Source organism: Peromyscus eremicus, chromosome 6 (assembly GCF_949786415.1).
Source record: "Peromyscus eremicus chromosome 6, PerEre_H2_v1, whole genome shotgun sequence".
In the NCBI taxonomy this organism is placed as follows: domain Eukaryota; kingdom Metazoa; phylum Chordata; class Mammalia; order Rodentia; family Cricetidae; genus Peromyscus; species Peromyscus eremicus.
This window is the reverse complement of record NC_081421.1, coordinates 16,363,586-16,383,918: the sequence shown is the minus strand read 5'-3', so window position 1 is coordinate 16,383,918 and position 20,333 is coordinate 16,363,586. Positions and strand designations below refer to the sequence as shown.

The following is a 20,333-nucleotide window of genomic DNA, read 5'->3' as shown; positions in this document are numbered from 1 at the left end:
TTCCCTGAGTAAACAAGATTATAGTTTATTTTTACTTTCTATTTTGTAATTTATGTACTATACAAATATCCCACAACATACACAGACTACTTAATTAGAAAGATGGTCCTAAAAGTTATCTCTGTTATGGAAATTTTACCTTAAACTGTAAATTCAGGGAATAGAGGAGAATTTTTGGCTTATCACCATCTGTTGTTCCATCATGTTCATTCCAGAGAGGAATAGGCTGCTCCCCACCTAGAAGAGGTTAAATACTGAAGAATTAGAGAAGCATCCTTATCAGAAAAAAATGAGACTGTATTTTGTACATTAAAAAGAAAACAGCCAGTAAAAAGAATTAAGACATATAGAAGATGAGACTTAAGAGATTTTATATATACATATACATTTCTAAGTGTTATCGTATTTATCTGTTCTTGGTAACATAAGCACTGACTTAAAAGAACAAAATGTGTATCTAATCAAGGTTTATTTAAAAGTGCTTAGTTTTTGCCCAAACTTTATCTATTACACAGTAGTTAAAGTACTCAACTGTTGCTAACAAATCTTCTGGGTGTTTAGTTACTACTTGGATGGCTAAACTAATGTGGACAGAGGGATTAAGAAGCACAGTATTTTTGTTCTTTGCCTTCCAAGATCAACTCCTAGTGTAGCCCTGGTGAGTCAAATCTGCCTGTTTTTCAGGGATGCCATTAAGACCTCACCAGGTAGACAGCAACTAATATCCATTCTACAAAGAAGAAGGTTAACACAGAGGAAAAATGTTTCCAGATGAAGTTATGGTCAAGCAAGGCCTTTGACTTATCCTCAAATAGATGGGACAGCTAAGCAAGGCTAATGAAGCCAGAGGCTCCTCCCAAGTGCAAGTAATCCCTGAGGACCAGAGCCTAAATGTCCATGACAGTTAAAAAAAAAAAAAAAATTAATTTTGGTCATCGGCAAATTCTTAAGCACACAGCAGGAAAGTATAACCAATAATTGATAATAATATAAAACAAATGTTTTTAATCAAATTAAAGTCCTTAGTCAAATTAAAGGACTCACATGTTTCTCCATACCACGGACATACTTTTATTTATATATTTCTGATAATTCTGCTTATGTTTCCTTTGTTTTACAAGATCTATAAAACCATGCCAAAGACTACCAGGTGAATACTCATTGGTGATTAGCTTTACAACTGGATCTCTGGAACTTTATAGTAAAAACAGGTTAAATCTATTATAATCTTTTTTTTTTTTTTTTTTTTTTTTTTTTGGTTTATCGAGACAGGGTTTCTCTGTGTAGCTTCGCGCCTTTTCCTGGAACTCACTTGGTAGCCCAGGCTGGCCTCGAACTCACAGAGATCCGCCTGGCTCTGCCTCCCGAGTGCTGGGATTAAAGGCGTGCGCCACCAACGCCCGGCTGAAATCTATTATAATCTTAATGGGAATGCTATTTTCTAGATTTTGTACATTCAACCAGTGTCTTAATTTTGTCTACACTCATTTACAGTTATTCTGTGTTCAGAAGGTCCTAAGATAATCTGACTCTGGGTCCCTTTGGCTGTTCTCCAGTGCTTGAAAGTCAGCAAGAATGAAGACTCTAAACCCCTGTATTCTTCCAATTTTAGCTGGAAGCAGTCAGACTTATTTAACATCCATCTTCTAAATGGTTTCAGGACCTCAACTCATGAGGTAAGAATGTTAGCTAGCTAGGTAGGTACTAGCAGGCTTGGAAGCCACTGAGGAAGGACTCTACCCTTATGGTATCCTCTTCCAAAGTTCCCAACACCAGAAACCTCAAACCACAATGAGGATGCTGACCTTGACAGCAGGAAAGAGCTACATGAACAACAAATATGCCCCTTCTCCATCTATCCATACAAACAAAAGTCAAGAATGTTAATCAAGGTCATGGCATTTTGAACTCCTACCTCTACCCCCGATAATCACCTAGATTTCTGCCACACACAGTTCTGCCGATCTTAACAACTATAATAAGAGATGTCTACCTATCACCTGACCTTCTTTCACTCACTAAATTTCTTTGGCCACTCCCAGAAAGAGCCCATCTTTGATCCCAAAGGAAACTTTTCATCCTCCTTTCCTGCTTCCCCTCATGTCTACTCTGTAACTGCCCAAGCTTGTAAGTGAATGGTGGGCTTTGATTCTTAAAGAGACTCCCCCTTCAGGTTTTCTTTCTTGAAATAAAGGTCTCTACACTCACAAATAACAAAGGGCGAGCTCCAGGTTCAATGAAAGACCCCAGCTTAAGGGAATAAGATGAAGACAAGTAAATGAAGCTAACTGACACTCTCTTTTTGTTCTCCAGGTATGTATCCTCTCTCTCACCTTTCTCTCTGTCTGTCTAACACACACACACACTAGTTATCAACATAATTTTTGCCACTTCAGTTTTCAGATCCTGAAGTCTCACATGACAAATGAGAACAGAAACTTGCATTGGTAGGTCCCAGATAGTCTTACCAGACACCTTCTGTATTACTTCATTCACTTCCTTCATGAACACTTTCTGTACAAACACCAAGTGGTTTAAAAGATCTGTTGTGAGATTGTGCTCAAAGGAACCAACCTGCCAAACAAAATCAGAGTGTGAGACTGTACTACTGAGTATGTGAGCTCTATACTGCTTTTCCATGAAGCCAAAAAACTTAGGAAAATTATATAATTATCTACATACTATATGAGAACAATGCACTGGAAAGGGGCTTAAAGTATTCAGTCCCAACGATCAACTCTATTTGTATTAAATGCTAAAGATATAGTGATTAAAAACAAAAACTCCAAAACAGCATACTATAGATCTCAGAATTATATGAGAGTGAATTATCAATCAGAGATACCTAATCTACTCATACTAACATGTGTCTTGCGATTAGTACAAAGCACTGGTTTCTGACAGCTGTTATTCAATAAACAGATGAAGTAGAACAGCTTCTAATTAAGTGACCATTACAAAAAACACAGATTCAAGCACTCTTATGAATAAAGCAAATACTTTATCATTGTGATATGGTTTATATTTTGATCAAAAATTAAAAGAGTAAAATAGATTTGTCATCTTTGATGAGAAATCACAAAAAGCTTAAGTGTACCGGGGGCACTTAATTTTTTTTATTTTTAAATTATATGTCTTGTCTGCATGTGGGATTGTGCACATGAATTCAGGTGTTCACACAGGCCAGAGGGGTGATATTCCTATGGACCTGCTTGATGTAAGTGTCGTGAGCAGAATTCATGCCCTCTAGCAGAGCAGTACATGTTCTTAACCACTGAGTATCCCTCCAACTGTGCACCAGGCACTTTATCTTGCACAAAATAGTATAGATAGGACAAAGATGAGTTTCAGTGTGTTTATTTTAGGCCACAATAAATTAGGCAATTTTGAAATAAGGTACAACTTGAGTTGCTTTGAAATTAATTTATTTTCCTTTCCTTTTTGGTAAATCTAGGATTGTGACTTTTTTTCCCTAAATTCTTTCTTTTTAGTATCGAACATTAACATGGAATTATACAATACAATGCTTTAGATTTACTTTCTTTGAAATGAAGCATTATTAACAGCACTGCTCAACTAGTTTGGGCCATTTATTTTTCTATGTGAAAAGCATACATGCCATATAAAATTTCCTAATTCAATCTGTGGCTTCTTAGAATCCTGTGTACGTTTGGATACATTTGTTTTTCAAATACAAATATCTCAACTCTTGCCCCTTGCCCTGGGTAGGTGGATTATTGGGCAAAGGAGCTTGGCATAAAAACTGGAGATCTGACTTTTATCCCCACAACCTAGGTGAAATAGAAGCAAAGAACAGACTCCACAAAGGTGTCGTCTGATCTCTATATGTGTACTGTGACATCCCACTTTCAACCACATATCATAGACAGACACACACACACACACACACACACACACACACACACACACTTAAAAACTAAAAGAAATCCCAACTCTCAAGTGCGAAGGTCCAGTTTAGAAAATGAATATCAGACTTAAATGTGTCTTTTCCAATTATAGTATTTCTATCAAAAAACTCAAAGAGTTTTTTTATAGATCTTCAAAACAAATGAAACAAGTATGTCATGCTTTTTAAGTTTTTAACAGTAATATATAGAGGTGAAAAAAATAATGAGGTAGTCAGGAGTACCAGCTTTTAACATTATCTTAAATAATACATGAGTCTGTTAATTTATTTTACCTTTCCATATGACCTTTAGATCATGACTTAATAATTATGTTTTAAATCATATAACTAACAAATATTAAAAATCAGTTTTGCTCCAACTTAAAAAAAGAGAACAAGTATGTTTATCTCAAAGGTAATTAAAGGACCACAGGAGTTAACATATTGCTGTGGGATATTGTGTATGTTAAATGTGTTGTTCTGGTTGGTTAATAAATAAAACACTGATTGGCCAGTAGCCAGGCAGGAAGTATAGGCGGGACAAGCAGAGAGGAGAATTCTGGAAAGTGGAAGGCTGAGGCAGAGAGACGCTGCCAGTTGCTGTGATGAGAAGCAACATGTTAAGATACCAGTAAGCCATGAGCCACGTGACAACTTATAGACTAATAGAAATGTGTTAATTTAAGATAGAAGAGCAGATAGCAAGAAGCCTGCCACGGCCATACAGTTTATAAGTAATATAAGTCTCTGTGTGTTTACTTGGTTGGGTCTGAGCAGCTGCGGGACTGGCGGGTGAGAGAGATTTGTCCTGACTGTGGGCCAGGCAGGACCAGGAAAACTCCAGCTACAACATATAAAGCTTTTGATGTTAGCTGTTATTCTCTTTTTATAATCAAGTAAGCCATAAAAATATTGCCATGGAAGGCAGCTATGCTCACCACTATACCACCAACGCAATGCGGGAAAGAGGAGGGTTTATATGAGCGAGAATTGTTGAGACCAAGGTTAGATAAAGCACAGGGACAAATAGCCAAACGAATGGAAACACATGAACTATGAACCAATGGCTGAGGGGTCCCCAACTGGATCAGGCCCTCAGAATGGGTGAGACAGTTGACTGGCTTGATCTGTTTGGGAGGCATCCAGGCACTGGGACCGGGTCCTGTGCTCAGTGCATGAGTCGGCTGTTTGAAACCTGGGGCCTATGCAGGGTCACTTGGCTTGGCCTGGGAGGAGGGGACTGGACCTGCCTGGACTGAGTCTACCAGGTTGATCTCAGTCCTCGGGGGAGGCTTTATCCTGGAGGAGGTGGGAATGGGGGGTGGGCTGGGGGGAAGGTGAGGGGGGCGGGAGGGGGGAGAACAAGGGAATCCATGGCTGATATGTAGAACTGAACTGTATTGCAAAATAAAAAATAAATAAATAAAAATAAAAAAAGGAAATAGTTATACAACAGGCAGAAAAAAAGAACATCTATGTCATGGATTTGGACATAGATAGCCATTGAGAGTCTTAAGTGGGAAATGACATGTGATATGTGTGTGTGTGTGTGTGTGTGTGTGTGTGTGTGTGTGTGTTTGCAAGATACACCAGAGAGAAGAGTGAAAGTGATCACCAGGAGGAGACACTAATTTTCTGTTGTTTTGTAGCTTCATAAAAGTAAAGCCTTTTGGACTTGTTTAATATGAATAATGGCTGTCTAGAACCTGTCAAATGATAAGCATATGATTCATACCTGTGATTGACAATTATTTATTAATTATTACTATTGATTAATGAATGATTATTTCCAGCTTTAAAAAAAATATTGCCATGATGGATGTGAAATTTAACATATAAAATATAAATTAATAGATGACTAGTATATTGTTTTAAAAAGCATGTTTCAACAAAACATGGCGGGAGAGGAGACGGAGACAGACACATCCCCATTCTCTTGAAATTCAACAGATTGCTCTTCTGTAGAAACAAACAATTTAACATTTAACCTTGAAAGTTTGGATCACTATATATTTTGGTATCAAAATCATGAAAACTTGAAAACTGCAGAAAAGTAACTTTGAAAGTAAACTTACTTCTGCCACACAACGTAGATAATTCCCTTGTAAATAGTAGCCCTGTTTAGAAGGCAGTTCATCAATACTCCACACTTGATCTGAATAACTATCATGTTCTTCCATGATATATTTCCCTGACATAGTAACAGGTGGAAGGTTAAGACTTGCAGAAGGAGGAATAGTTGACATATCTGTTGCAGAAACTTTTGAAGTAAAACGCAATCTGTGATTTGGTAACTCAAATGTAAACCTTGTCTGTGCACCTGTAAGAAGTAAGGAACTATATTATAGTCATTACAAGCATGCATTAATATTTTCACTTTTAAAAAAATGGTGTCTAAGAAAAATGTTTTGTTATCCCACAATTTATGCTGATATACATAAAAGTAGTATTTAAAATTTGTGTATGAGATACTCCCTACCTTTAAACAAGTACACTCATTTTAAAGAATTAGTCAGCAAGTACTTTAAGCCAGCAGTATTTATGAAGCCTATTGGGTACTTAGCATTGTATCTGATGCAGAGAGACACTTACAAATTCTGCGTATCATAAAAGGGAGAACAGAAAGGCACTGCCCTTCACATAGTGGAGCTACACTACAACAACTCAAGCTAAAAACAAGTCCCAAATTCTGAAATGTTAAGCACATATTCCTTTAGCCTTAACAACTATTCAGAGGTCGAATAATAAGCTACAAACTTTAGTTCAATATTGTGTTAAATTTTTTAAGTCTTCTGTCTGGCAGAGTTGTTCAAGCAAAATATTAATGTATAGTCAATTCCATTATTTTGCCAATACTGTTTAGTTGTCTATGTGGGCATGAAGAATTGGTAGAAACTGCATTGCCATCATCAACTCTATCATTGCTCAGGACTTAGGTAGTATATACACACCCATGTTCCTCTCATAAACAGAAGAATGCCATTCTCCAACTGCAGTATCTTTGAGATGGCCACAGAGTTCATGACTACACAGTTCATGACTCCTCTTATACAACTGCTACAACCAAGTATATCTCTGACTAGCTCTGCAAGCTACAAGTAGGGTTTGTCTCCTATTATCTCTCCAACCAGCATCACTAAATAAAAATCATGCAGATTAAAGTAACCCTAGGCCTCAGTTATCACACATCTATAATCACAAATGTGTCATTCTTTTAATGGTTCTATCCTTTTTCTTCTCTTACAGAATTCTAGGTTCTTACTTGTATGGATATATTCAAGGTGTTCACTCTGTTCTTAAATATTTCTACTTTTTAAGTTCTAGACTGCCTATCGGGCTTGCTCTTTCCACTTAACCTATGGATTCCAGATGACATGAATACATGAACGAATAAGCCAATGTACTACTGAGAGGACTGGCCTCTGACAGTTGAAAGCCCATGCCTTCTAACTTTGCCAAATCCAAAAGTGCTCACCTTAGAGGGCTTCTATTTTTGGTAATACAAAGGTTGAAATGATCAGAAAACTCTCTTAACAGACAAACTCCAAAATATAAGGAGTAGTAAGATAGATATCCTTAATGTAACCTATCTATGTTGAAACCGATTTATTAGTGCTTTAAAAGTTAATGGTAATTTATTATGTTAAAACAAGAAAAAAAGGAAGAGACATTTTTATGTCACAGAATAACGTATCTGTATATAGTCACCAATTATTCTTTACAGAAATTTCATAGCACAGTAGGAAAAGAAATCCTTTTCGTTAAAATGACAAAGGAAACCTATGAAAAACACAGCAGCCTCATTAGTAAAGTGTTATTATACCTTAAAAACTGGAATTGAGAGAAGGCAAAAACGACAAAGAAGATTCAAACGTTTTATAAACGGGGAAAAAAGAAGATAAGATGTTGAAGGGTGATTTGGAGGTTTCTGGGAGAAGCTGGGGATGAGGGAAGTGGGAAAGATCAAAATACACTGTAATCATGAATGAAATTATAAAAGGCTAGATGAAGAAAGTTAATAAAAATACCATTATTGAAATTTAAATTATCCAATAATTTAATTTTTGGTTTTGGTTTTTGCTTTTTGAGAGAGTCTCTAACTATGTTGCTCTGAACTTACTACTTAGACCAGGCTGGTCTCAAACTCACAGATATCCACTTGTCCCTGATTCTCTAGTGCTTAGATTAAAGGGTGCACCACCATGCCTGGCTATTTAGATTTTTTAGTATCATATTTTTAAGAATTTTACCTTTTCATCAAAATATTACTTTCTTTTCAAAATTACAATCAGTTTTACATGGTTAGACTCAAAATTCAATGGTACCTGTCATTCCATGGCTTCTCATTCTCCCCATCTTGTACTCTGCTTTCAGTGATGGTAAGAGTGCTGCTCCAATGGCTATGCCATCTAACATGGCACTAAATTTGAGAACAATAGGCTTCTTCTCTAAGCCTTCTGGGAGTTGAGGAAATTCATTTGTTTCAATAGGAGTTTGATTAACACTTGTTGGAGTTTTTTCAGAAGGCAGTGGGGTTGCAATATCTTCTTTCATAGGCTGTGGGCTATAAACCAAAATACAACCCCCCCCCCAATAAAACTATTAGCAGCTATTATTTTATTGAATAAAATTACTGGATTTCTCAGTAGAAAAACAGTTAATAAAGAACTAAGATCTACAAATGCAGACAGAGTAATAACTTGTGCCATTATTTATTAACATGAGAACTAAAGACCTAGATAAAAAAGTTGTAGAAAAAAGCCATTGAGACTATCAAAAGATATGCTATTTCATCACTTTATAGGATGGGGAGAAGCATGCATGCACAGACACATGCATGTGTACACACACATACACACAGACTTTATAGGACAGGGAAAGGTAAGCATGCATGTGCACATGCACACACACACACAAACAGAGAGGAGGGTAGGGTAGGGGTGCGGAGGGTAGGAGAGGGTAGAGGAGAGGATGGGAGAGAAGAGAAGAGGAGGGAGAAGCGGAGAGGAGAGGTGAGAGAGAGAAAGATCAGAAAAGCAGATACTATGAATAGTGGCAACATGCAAAGGGAATAAAAGTTACTGTGAAAAGGTCTGATTTCACTGCTTTTTAAAATGCTATATGGCATTGTAATCTGTCTTCAATCATAAACAGTAATTTCATAATAAAGGAACACCCAAAAGCATGCATAGTATAAATGACCACTGCAATTTCTTAAAATTAAACAAGGGTTAACAGTTCTAGAATTCATTAATTTGCTTTTTATTGGTATTTCTTGTGATGCCAATAAAAATCTCTAGGATCTCTCAAATTTTATGTTTATGCTCCCTATTAAGCATGAGACAATGACACGGTCATTATGATGTAATACTTTAATGATATGCACTATGATTCTCCCATGATGTCATTTGAATACTTGCCACTAGCTCAAAAAGTAGTCAATATTTATAGGAACTGTTCGTATTCCCACAAACTTGTTATCACAACAAAAATAAAAGGTATATTTAATTGTGTAGTCACAGAATATATACAAAATGAAATAACTCACGCTGTAGAAGGCTGTCTAATAAGGTCTGAGATTTGTTTGGATAGTTGGTGAGAACTTCGAACCATCATGCTGTGCAAGGTAGCAGGATGCTGAGGGATGTTGATGCTGATAGCTCCTACTTTGAATACAGCAGCATTGTTTGTCTTCAGCCCTCTCTGGGCACTGTAGAGGGCTTGGGACTTGGCAATACTACATTTCACCACGGTTCTAGCAACAGATGAAAAAAACTATTAAAACATAGCCAAATGAAAAATTTAGAAAAATATCAATAATATACTCTTACTCAATGAGTTAGAATGAGATCATTCATGTGTCAAAACAGTCTGAAAAGTTATTTTAAAAGATATTAAAATACACTCATTTTATACTGCATAGAAAAGTCTATTATTTCTTTATTATATACTAACATGTAAGTAAAAGCACAAACATTAGCACACCGTTAACTTATGTATACACACACAAAAAAAATCCCCCTTTGATTTTTTTTCCTCACTCAGAACTCTCTTTTTTCCTCCAATTTACTTTTGGAATCTAAAGAGATAAGACACTGAATACAAAAAGAAAAAATACTTACTATGCTTCTAAAATGTTATCAGAGAACAAACAAATTATCTAACAATCATCTTCTCTGTTAAAAGAAATTAAAGGCAGGCGGCCTGCTGCTTGAACTTAGGAAAAGGAAGTAAGAATAGGCCCTGGTGTGATGAAGCACAAAGGTAGTTGAGGCCAAGAGTAATAGATCTGGCAGAACTCTGTAAACTTCACTATCCATGAATTTTTAACCAGTCTTTCTGGACATCTGCTAGGAACTTTTCATAGATATAGCGGGCATACCAAGCATCCTACAAATTTTGAGTCATTTTTTAGGAAGACCTTGACCATTTCTTCCTTGAATAAAACTTGAGAGATATTCGTTGTGTAGCTTAAACTAGGTGGTAAGTCTTTTCAATAATAACAAAACTGCAAACAGATGACTCATATTAACAACCTATAAACTAACTTGTAGTCCAGGTCTCTCTACATCTCTTTCAAGGCTGACAAGAGCATCCTTTACAATGTCCAGTTTAAATTGATCAATGCAGGATCATCATGCTGTTTAACTCTGTGGAATGCCTTTATCTCCACCATAAAGCTTACTGATGCTTATCTAAGAGCAACAGCTTTGCCCAGTGTGCACTGAACTTTTATTAGTTCTTTACCATACAGTAAAAGTTGAAAATAAATCAATGTATCTTCATTGTTTTTCATATCTACCTTTATAATCTGTATTAGCCTGCCTAAGTATCACTTAAGATTTTATAAGCAAACATACAAAATTTAATTCTTAATTTAAACCAAGATTTAGAATAGAAAGCTCATAGGGCTGACTGAGGTTGCAGACTCTACTAAGGTGTTCAGTGGAAATTTTGATGTCAAAGACTTGAAGATATGTCTTCTTCAACAGTAAAGGGTCTTTCTTACACTGTAATCTTATCAGCCCTACACCAACCTTGTAGCTCTATCTTAATCTCTATACCTCCCTCCAGGGCCTGCCTCCTTGAAACTTAAAAAGGGAAGGAAGGCAGAGGATATTATTTTACATAACTCGGCCTGTGCTATCTCAAACCAGTTTGCTTGCAATTTTCTACAATAGAAATGTGGAGTGTGTGAAGTGACTACATGCTATCTAGTCAATGATTAAAGCCAGAAAGTCTTTCCAACTTAGAAACTGGGTTATAAATGATTGTCTCTCTCAGCAGAAAACCCGAGAATGGAAAAGGGTGGCCTAACGTGATAATATCACAACAAAGACCACCTTTTGCTTTTCCATTACTGCCTTCCTGGAGCCTTTCTAGTACATAATATCCAAGTCCATAAAAAATTTCTTCACAGATGTGATCTTTGGCCACTAAAAAAGTATTATCTCCAAAGTCAATATTGATTTTTGTTGTTGTTAAATATCCAGAGAAAGTGAATAAAAAGAAAAAAATCTCTAGGTACTGTCTGAGTGGAATTAAATGTGGTTCTGTTTGTTTTTCTGTAAAAGCAAAAGACATAAAAGACACTAATGTTACACAAGATATTTTCCAGAAATAAAATTTACTTTTTAATACTTTAAATGGCCCATGAAGTGAAACAGAACATAATAATCTTAACAAATGACTTTTAACTGATGTTTTGTCTATGGCTTGTTATCAATAATGAAACAAATTTCATAAAATATGATAATCTTATCAGCAGGGAACATAATTTATAGATCACCTACCTACCTATTCAACATATTTAAAATTTATAAAAAATGTCCAAAGACGTAACTAATACTAGGTAACATGATGACAGACTCATGTGATGAACATTGATACATATGCCTCAAATATAGCTGACTGCAAACAAAATATCATATACACAATGGTTAAAATTAAGATACTCAAAACATAAATGTATACGTAGTAACAGCCATAGATAAAACTTGATAATCAGAAATTAAAATCTTCCTATTAAAAACACAATTATAAAGCTGAAACATGCAGATGTGCTGTTAGTTTTTAAAAATTACTTTGTAATCAACAAAAACACACCAAGTTAAGTTTTTTGGTTTCTGTTATAGCACTAAACAATAACATGTCTACATAAGCACAATCAATACACACTAAAACAAAGTCTGTCTTACCTAGGAGACAGCCCTCACTTAGGCTGTGATGGACTATTAACATGTTTTAATCTATTGGTGTCTATGGTAAAGCTCTGAAATGGTAACTAACGATACACATCCCACAAAGATAATATAAACATTATACAATATTATATTAATCACAAGCCATGAAAAATAGTATGACATACAGAAACTCTTGTTTGGCTGTACTTGTAGGAGATGTAGGAAAATCCTCCAATCTACAGATGCAGATTCAAGAGAAAGCAGGAAAACAAAAGGAAGCAAATCAGCATTCATATGTAAGTTAGTTACAACAGGACTGCACATCAGGAAACTTTACTAACGTCCAGCTCTTAAAATTTTCCTTCAAATAACTTTTGAAACTACTTTTTCCCATTCTATTTCCTTTCAATTGCAGTTGAAAATGAAATGCTGAAGAATAAATTCAAAAAGTGTTAACAAAAAGTCTTAATTCTAAGAGGTTGGCAGTAACAAATGAAGGAACCTCTGTATTTCAAATAAAACTGATAAAGGGACAGATAAGAACCTTATTTTATAAATATTAAGTTTTACAAGCTGAAGAGACTGAAGGCATTCTCTTGAGAGATAGTACAGACAATGAGACCCAGATAAAGCTGGAACTCAGGACATCTTAGAGAACCTGGCTTGCTTTTGGAAGAGGCTAAAGTAAACATGGCTCAGAGTCAATAACAATCATGAAGTGTGCTTTCTGTGATGACTTGCTGCAGATGAGTGAGGAAGACAGAAGCAGTGCAGCTCTGGGCTCTTCTGATTGGACCATTTTAAAAAGTTTATGCTGATATTTTGATCTTTCTAAATCTGAACTTCTTTTTACCCTATAAAGTGGAGATAAAATCACCTCAGCTCACAGAATTACAGTGAGGATTAGAAAATGAACTGATATTTGGTTCCTGGCACACAGCAGGGGTTACAGAATACAGTAAATATTACATCTGCTGCTCTTCTACAATGAATGGAGAGAAATCTGTTTTAACCATGGAATTTCCTCCTCCTCCTCCTCCTCCTCCTCCTCCTCCTCCTCCTCCTCGTCTTCTTTTCTTCTTCTTCTTCTTCTTTTTTTTAAGACTGCTTAGTAAATGGGATCTGGGCCCTGGGAAGCTCCTATGAAATAAACTGTCAATGATTCCAGGTAACAGGTCTAAGCTACTTGGGCAAGAGATCTCTTCTACCAGTCTCTGGCCTGTTTATCAATATCTACTTGAAATGCTGCCCAAGACAGGTTTTGCATTATCCAGATTTCCAAAACACTGTGACTAGAACTGTAACTGATTATTTTTTCTAGTTGATCTATTAATAAGTTTTACAGTAGGAGCCAAATTTTCTATTTAGTGATTATCTAGCCTGAGGACTATATTGCAGGACAACATTAGCATAACACGAGTTATACCATCAAAGAAGAACAAATTCTCAAAATATGACCTTAGCTATTAAAACACTTTTAGTTATAATGCAAAACTGATCCACTGAAAACAAATTAGAAATTAAGGCAAATATTGCCAAAGATATAAACATGTCATATGGTTAAATGCATTCTTCATAACAAGTGTTAGCAAACCATGAGTAAATGTTACCAATATCAGAATAATTTTGAACAGACCCAAGAACAGAACTTACAGGGAAAAAAAAACAACAACAACAAAAAAAAAACAAAGAGGAGTTAAAGTGCAAAATATGGGTTTTATTTGGTTTTGTTGTTGTTTCTTTTTCTTTAAACAGGTTCTCACATAATCCAGGGTAGCCTGGGATACAAAGCTGGCCTCTAATTTGTAGTAACTGTCCTGTCTCAATCTCCCAAGTACTGTAATTATAAGTGTGAGCTACCACACTGGCTTGATATGCTCTTTTAAAAAGTTTTAATTTATACTGTAACAGATTTCAAAAGATTTAACTGTTAGTTTGTTAAATGCAAAATTACAAATTTGAAGTCTAGGTGAATATGAGTAATGATTACTTACTTAATAAAAGTAATGTTACTTAAAAGTAAGTAATGGTTACTTAATATAAAATTAAGAGTTTGTATTCTTGTAATTTTAATTAACTATTTAAATGACAGGAAAATTTACAATCTACATGCTAAACAGAAATCTGTGCTGTGATCATTTTTTCAAGACAATCTCACAAAGTACTAAAAATTGGGCTTTTCTTTTTCATTCTTTCTTATTTTTAAACAGAGGTGAATTTAAGGTAGAAAGGGATAGCAAAATCAATTATTTTTTCCAAAAATAATTTATTAGGTGATACTCTTGGGAGCATGTTTGGAGGTTCTAGTAGAGGAACGTAGCTAGTTGTACACTAAAAACTGGTCCTCCTCTATTAGAGGTGAATGAAGAAGGGCCCGCTTAGCCAGCTAATCAGCCAAATCAACTATGTAGACAAACAGGGTGACAGATGTTGCAGCCAGATTGCCCTCATATCCTATTAGGTGATATTCTTAATGACAGTATCTAGAAACACTGTAAAAAAAAACCTCAAAATTCATCAAGTATGAGTTCATTCAAGGAATTCCAAGTGTTCTATAAACTGTAACAAAGAAGTATAAGAAAACAGTAAAAGTAAACACACTTACTGTATATTTGGTGTGATCCCTTCAAGTAGCACAATATTAACCCCACCAATGTGAGCAGTAGCACATGTCTCAGTCATCTTTTGATGTAAAACATCTTAAATATGAGAAAAAAAGTAATATGAATTCTGGAAATAAGATCACTGTATCTTATATTAAAATTATTTTATTCACAATATATTTGGTGAAAAATGATAACTGTAAATTATAATAAAATGTGATCAATTATTGTCAAATGCCTTAAGAAAACTTCCTCAGCTTACTTTTTTGTATTCATATATGCATACAGAGTATACATGAAAACTGGAATTATATAAAAATGTACTTTAACATGCCTTCATAAATTAAATAATGTACTGGTATTAAATGGTCTATATCACAGATGTACTTTGAAAGGAAAAAAAAGGAAATCAAATAAACTACTACTCTTGCTTCATGTAATTCCTATGATTTTAATATATTTATTATTTACAAAATGAAATAAAACAAACATGTCTTTTTGCTTGATTTTCTATTTTAGCATTTGTTTTCATTTAAATAAATCCGTTCATACAATTTGTAATGGATAAACCTTAAACTGTCTATAAAAATAACAATCAAGTCTTTAACATCTGTCATTTTCTCACAATTATGATTTCTTGCTCTTTCTAGGTTTCTAAGAACTAGAATTGCTAGGCCAAAGAATAAATATAGTTTAAAGACTATTGATAAAACCTATTAAACTTTGGGAAAGTTAAATCAATTGATTTAGAAGTGAATGTCCATTTCCCAGATTCTAACCAAAAGTACCAATATAACTCTTAATGTTTACTAAAACAATAAAGACAGCCTGAACTGACCTACTCTGGTGATGGGATGGCCAAACACCCTAATTGTCGTGCTAGAAACCCCATTCAAAGACTGAGGGATCTGGATGCAGAGATCCATGGCTAGGCCCACGGATGGAGCTCTGGGAGTCCAATTAGCGAGAATGAGGAGGGTTTATATGAGCGAGAATTGTTGAGACCAAGGTTGGATAAAGCACAGGGACAAATAGCCAAACGAATGGAAACACATGAACTATGAACCAATGGCTGAGGGGTCCCCAACTGGATCAGGCCCTCTGAATGGGTGAGACAGTTGATTGGCTTGATCTGTTTGGGAGGCATCCAGGCACTGGGACCGGGTCCTGTGCTCAGTGCATGAGTTGGCTATTTGAAACCTGGGACCTATGCAGGGTCACTTGGCTCGGCCTGGGAGGAGGGGACTGGACCTGCCTGGACTGAGTCTACCAGGTTGATCTCAGTCCTCGGGGGAGGCTTTGCCCTGGAGGAGGTGGAATGGGGGGGAGAACAAGGGAATCCGTGGCTGATATGTAGAACTGAATTGTATTGCAAAATGATAAATAAAAAAAAAAAAGAAAAAAAAAACAATAAAGAAACTAGTTTGAAAACCACTAAAGTTAAAAAAATTTTTACTTTAATGTAGCCATCTGAAGTATATGCACTACACATCCTTTACCTTGTATTTGAGAATTAATGTGTTTCCATGTCTCTCAGCAATTTATAATCTTTCATTTCTTCAATAATTTTCTTTAATCTCATAAATTTTCATGTAAAATCAGTGTTTGATTAACTTTTGATTCATAATCAGGGTATGAAACAAAATATTTAAAGACGAGTATTTAATGCAAAATTTAGACTATTTATTGGGTAGTCATTAAATAATAAATAAAACATATGGTCATTCATAATTTTCTTTTCTTATGTAATACAACAATTTCTGAAACTGAGCTACATTTTACAACTGATTACATCTGGTGGAATTATTTTCTTTGTGATAGAGTTATTGGAGCATTATTTAAACAGATGTTCTCCTATATTTAATGAAGTATTATACTTTCTGTGATCAATTTTTAGATGAATGGCACATTTTCATTACTAGAGGGGAACTTTTCTATCCACTAACAGAATTTTTATAAAGTTCTTAACTTTTATAAAGAAACTAAAAATGAGTTTTAGATTATGAGATTTCTATAGTAATAATAAAGAAAACAAATATTTTACGAATTTCATTTTTTTCTTGAATTTTCAGACATCAGAAACATTTTAGTAGTTGACATTCAAAGACAAGGTAGTGAATAGGTACCACTCAGCATCAGACATTAATGAGCCCATGCCCAAGGACTTCTGCTAGGTATCAAAGCTCCCTCTACTCACTAATCTTGACTAACTTGCAGAATTTTGGCAAGTTTCAATTTCTGAAGAAAGCCTGATAAGTGGGAATTTCTCCAATGTGGTGGCATTTACTTTTTTCAGCAAAGCAACATTACCATACTAGAAAAGCATTATACCTTTCATTTTTTCCTTAAGAGTGAAACTGCCATGGATCCTCTTCAGTTCTGATTCCATTGTCAGCCCACCAATATCTGCCTCTAGGTGTGTGCGGTTCACCATGCCAATCCCAAACACGATTAAAGTAACATGCTGAGGTTCAGAGGTTACCAGACTTCGTTTCCTCTGTGTTTTAGTCAAACTGTTGTTGTCTTGTTCATTCTCAAACACTACTCTACATGTTGGCTCTGTAGGACTCCGAACACCTTTTTATTAAATAGAAGTATATGGTTCAAGATTTGAAAAATGCAACATAAAGAACATTCTAAATACTGTATTAGCTTTCTTGGTTTCAAATTCTAAACTAGACCTCTTCCTTCTCTAAATGATGTAGCTATTTTTTTCAACATCTTCCCTAGTATCTACTGGAGTAAGGATATTTGAAATTAAGTCTGTCTGAATCTTTTAAAGAGTAGTCCATGTTAGAGTCAGGGAAGATGGGAAGTATGCTGATAGAATATTTGGATATCAGCTTGATTTTCTCTCCTTGGTGACTACCAGCTTCTCTGCATTTCAATAATTTATACCATTAATATGGTAAACAATTTACCATCTACTTTAGCATTCCTAAACAGAAATTTTAAAATCATAAAAATGCGTGTTACCTGCTGGTCCAAATGTTTCTGAAGATTTTTCCAATATTCCTGTTGGATCTGAGATAAGTGAATAGAAGTTAAGCAATTTATACATATTCTGCCAGCACTCAGCAGAAGGCTCACTTTGTTCTGACACTGTAATGGAATCAGAGTCATCCATATGAATGGTCATGTGATCCACCACATCTTTTGAACCTTTCCTAGATACTTTTGAAGTTCTTCTTTCAGATCTTCCTAGTGAGTTTTTGTTTCGGGATTCTTTTTTGTTGTTCTCATTGTTGGCCCGTTTGTTCTTGGCATTATTTACTCTGTTGCCACCATTGAGACTTCCTCTAGAACTGCGGCTGAAGTCAGATGAACGGAAATCCCGGTGTTTTCTGGTTTTGAAAGTAGGTGTAGGGGAAGCTGATCCAGCTGTGTATCTACTAAGTTTAATGTCTGTCTGAGTTGCTTTGATGTCATCTATCATTGTACTGAACTGATGGATAAGACGAACCAAAGCCATATCCACATGTTGACTTATCGACTGACAGGAAATAGTGAAGTTGCAGTGGAAGGTATTGTAATAGCGCTTATTGAGATCGTGAAAGGAAAGGGCACTAGTGGAGTTCTGAGGAGTACACACGGATTTTTCCATCACAACAGCACTGATGCTGAAGGTCTCCAACATTAATGCTGGCTTGAACTCAAGCGGGGGAAGATTCACATGGCCTTGCCTAAAATGTTCAAAAGAAAATCAAAGCTGCTACTTCATTTTTTGAAGACCAGCACAGCAAATTCTTACAGCTTTATACACAACATAACCTCCAAGGTAAAATGTACCATTAAGCAAGAGATTCAATACATTATGTGTTTGAACTAGTTTAGTCTTTTCAGGAGCTAGCAGATAGCCTTTAGTTTTTCTTGTTTATTTTACTCTAAAATTTACTCTTCAATTTTAAAAGTTTCAATAAAATAATGAAACTCTCTTTTTCTTGCTATCCAAGAGCACATCCAACAATACCCAACAATATGAAAATTTAGAGTTAACAAAGAGATCAATTAGAACCAGTCCCTCAATACTAAATGATGAATTGAATTTTCAAACATAATTTTATTTGTTATTGAAAAGAAAATCCTCACAGCTTGGTTTGCCAAATTGCAAGTGGAAATGAAAACTAACTGAAACAAAATCACACTAAAAATACCTGAAGTCTTACACAAAAATTATTGTTAAATCCTTCACTTGTCTAAAAACTTTTGTGTAAGAATTACAGTCATCTTAAACATTTTATTTTTAAAAGCCATTCAAGTTCTATCAACAATAACAATAAATCTCATTTCCTCTCTTTTTCCATACACTGCCACACAGGGCAAATTAAACAGAGACTATTTTCTATTTTAAAAAAAATCAGAAACTAATTTAACTATGAGCTGATAACCAGAACATGTAATTCCTTACTAAGTAATAACATTTATTAATAAAAAGTATGTCACATTATAGTTATACTATGTAAAAATGCAGGCAGTCACAAGAAGCTCTGCATGCGGTTACAAAAGGAAACACTGGACACTAAGAACTAGAACAGAAGACTAAAAAAATAGGAAAATAATCCAAAACTGAGGGGGGGATGACAAATCTCTGAGAAAAAAATAAACAACAAACCAAAAAATCTGAAATATATAAAGATGACCAAAAGGAAAAACAGTTGAGAAAAGAAGAAAAGAATTCTGGATACATGCTGACACAGTCACTTAGGACAAAAGCAGCCAGGTGAGTTAAGGACTGGCAATAAGGTCAAAGGTGGCATTTCTGATAATGTTTTTGTAACATATTTAGGTTTTCTTTGTAGTTTTACAAGGTATTAAGAGTATACCCAAAGTAAAATTTCTACTTATAAAAAAAGAACAGTAAAACCTATTAGTAGATAAAAAAACTGCCTACTCAAGCAGTAAGTAAATGGAAGAAGTACTCATGAAAATACAGAATGGCAGTAACAGATAGCTCCTGCCTTTACTGCACACATGCTAAAAAAAATTTGTCTTCCTGTATGTTTGTTTCTGATGGCTATGCTCTCAGTATGAATTTTACTCTATTCCTGATACAAAATACTGTTTGAGGGGCTGGAGAGTAGCTCTGACTAAGAGTGCATGCTCTGCAAGCATGAGGACTGGCATCCAGACTTCAGCATTCATTTAACAAGCCAAGCATCCCATGAACACCTATAAACCCAGCTCTAAGGGTTTAGGAAATAGGAAAATTTCTAGGGCTTGCTAGTTTCTAGCCTAGCCAACAAAATATTATCCTCAGGTGAGGAGAGACTCTGTCTCATATGAACAGATAAAAAATGTTAGAGAATACCTTGTAGCCAGATAAACCCAATCAGCAGGAAGTAGTATGAAAAGCTATGCCCAAATTCCCAAAACACTGTTTATGAATGTTTGTTTTTATTTAAAGGGGATTGATTATAAATGCAATCTCTTTCTAAAAAAAAGGGGGGGGGGAAGGGAGCTGCACTATCTTGGGTGGTGAAGACCAGATCAGGCAGTGTGAAGCAGCGTGTTTATCAGTCTCCAGCTTTCCAAGGACTCTGTAATTGGATTTACCTTATCCTGTGTATCAGTGAGTCTGTTTTCCCCATAGAACCCCTTAGTAAATATATACTTAGTAAATATATATATATATATATATAT

At 35.3% G+C, this 20,333-nt stretch overlaps 1 protein-coding gene across 7 annotated transcripts in view; it reads right to left on the bottom strand.

Moving 5' to 3' along the window:
• The window catches only part of Bltp1 (bridge-like lipid transfer protein family member 1), a 179,839-nt gene that overhangs the window by 58,825 nt on the left and 100,681 nt on the right, over positions 1-20,333 (bottom strand). For 6 of the 7 annotated variants that reach the window (XM_059265243.1, XM_059265244.1, XM_059265247.1 and 3 more), the window contains exons 47-55: positions 17,670-18,376; positions 17,025-17,270; positions 14,696-14,789; positions 12,276-12,326; positions 9,456-9,662; positions 8,233-8,471; positions 5,983-6,227; positions 2,469-2,574; positions 140-237 (exon numbers count right to left, since the gene is read on the bottom strand). In XM_059265243.1, coding sequence (XP_059121226.1) covers positions 140-237; positions 2,469-2,574; positions 5,983-6,227; positions 8,233-8,471; positions 9,456-9,662; positions 12,276-12,326; positions 14,696-14,789; positions 17,025-17,270; positions 17,670-18,376 — 1,993 coding nt within the window. The remainder of the gene's footprint in view (positions 1-139; positions 238-2,468; positions 2,575-5,982; positions 6,228-8,232; positions 8,472-9,455; positions 9,663-12,275; positions 12,327-14,695; positions 14,790-17,024; positions 17,271-17,669; positions 18,377-20,333) is intronic. The other variant, XM_059265245.1, reaches the window with a different exon arrangement.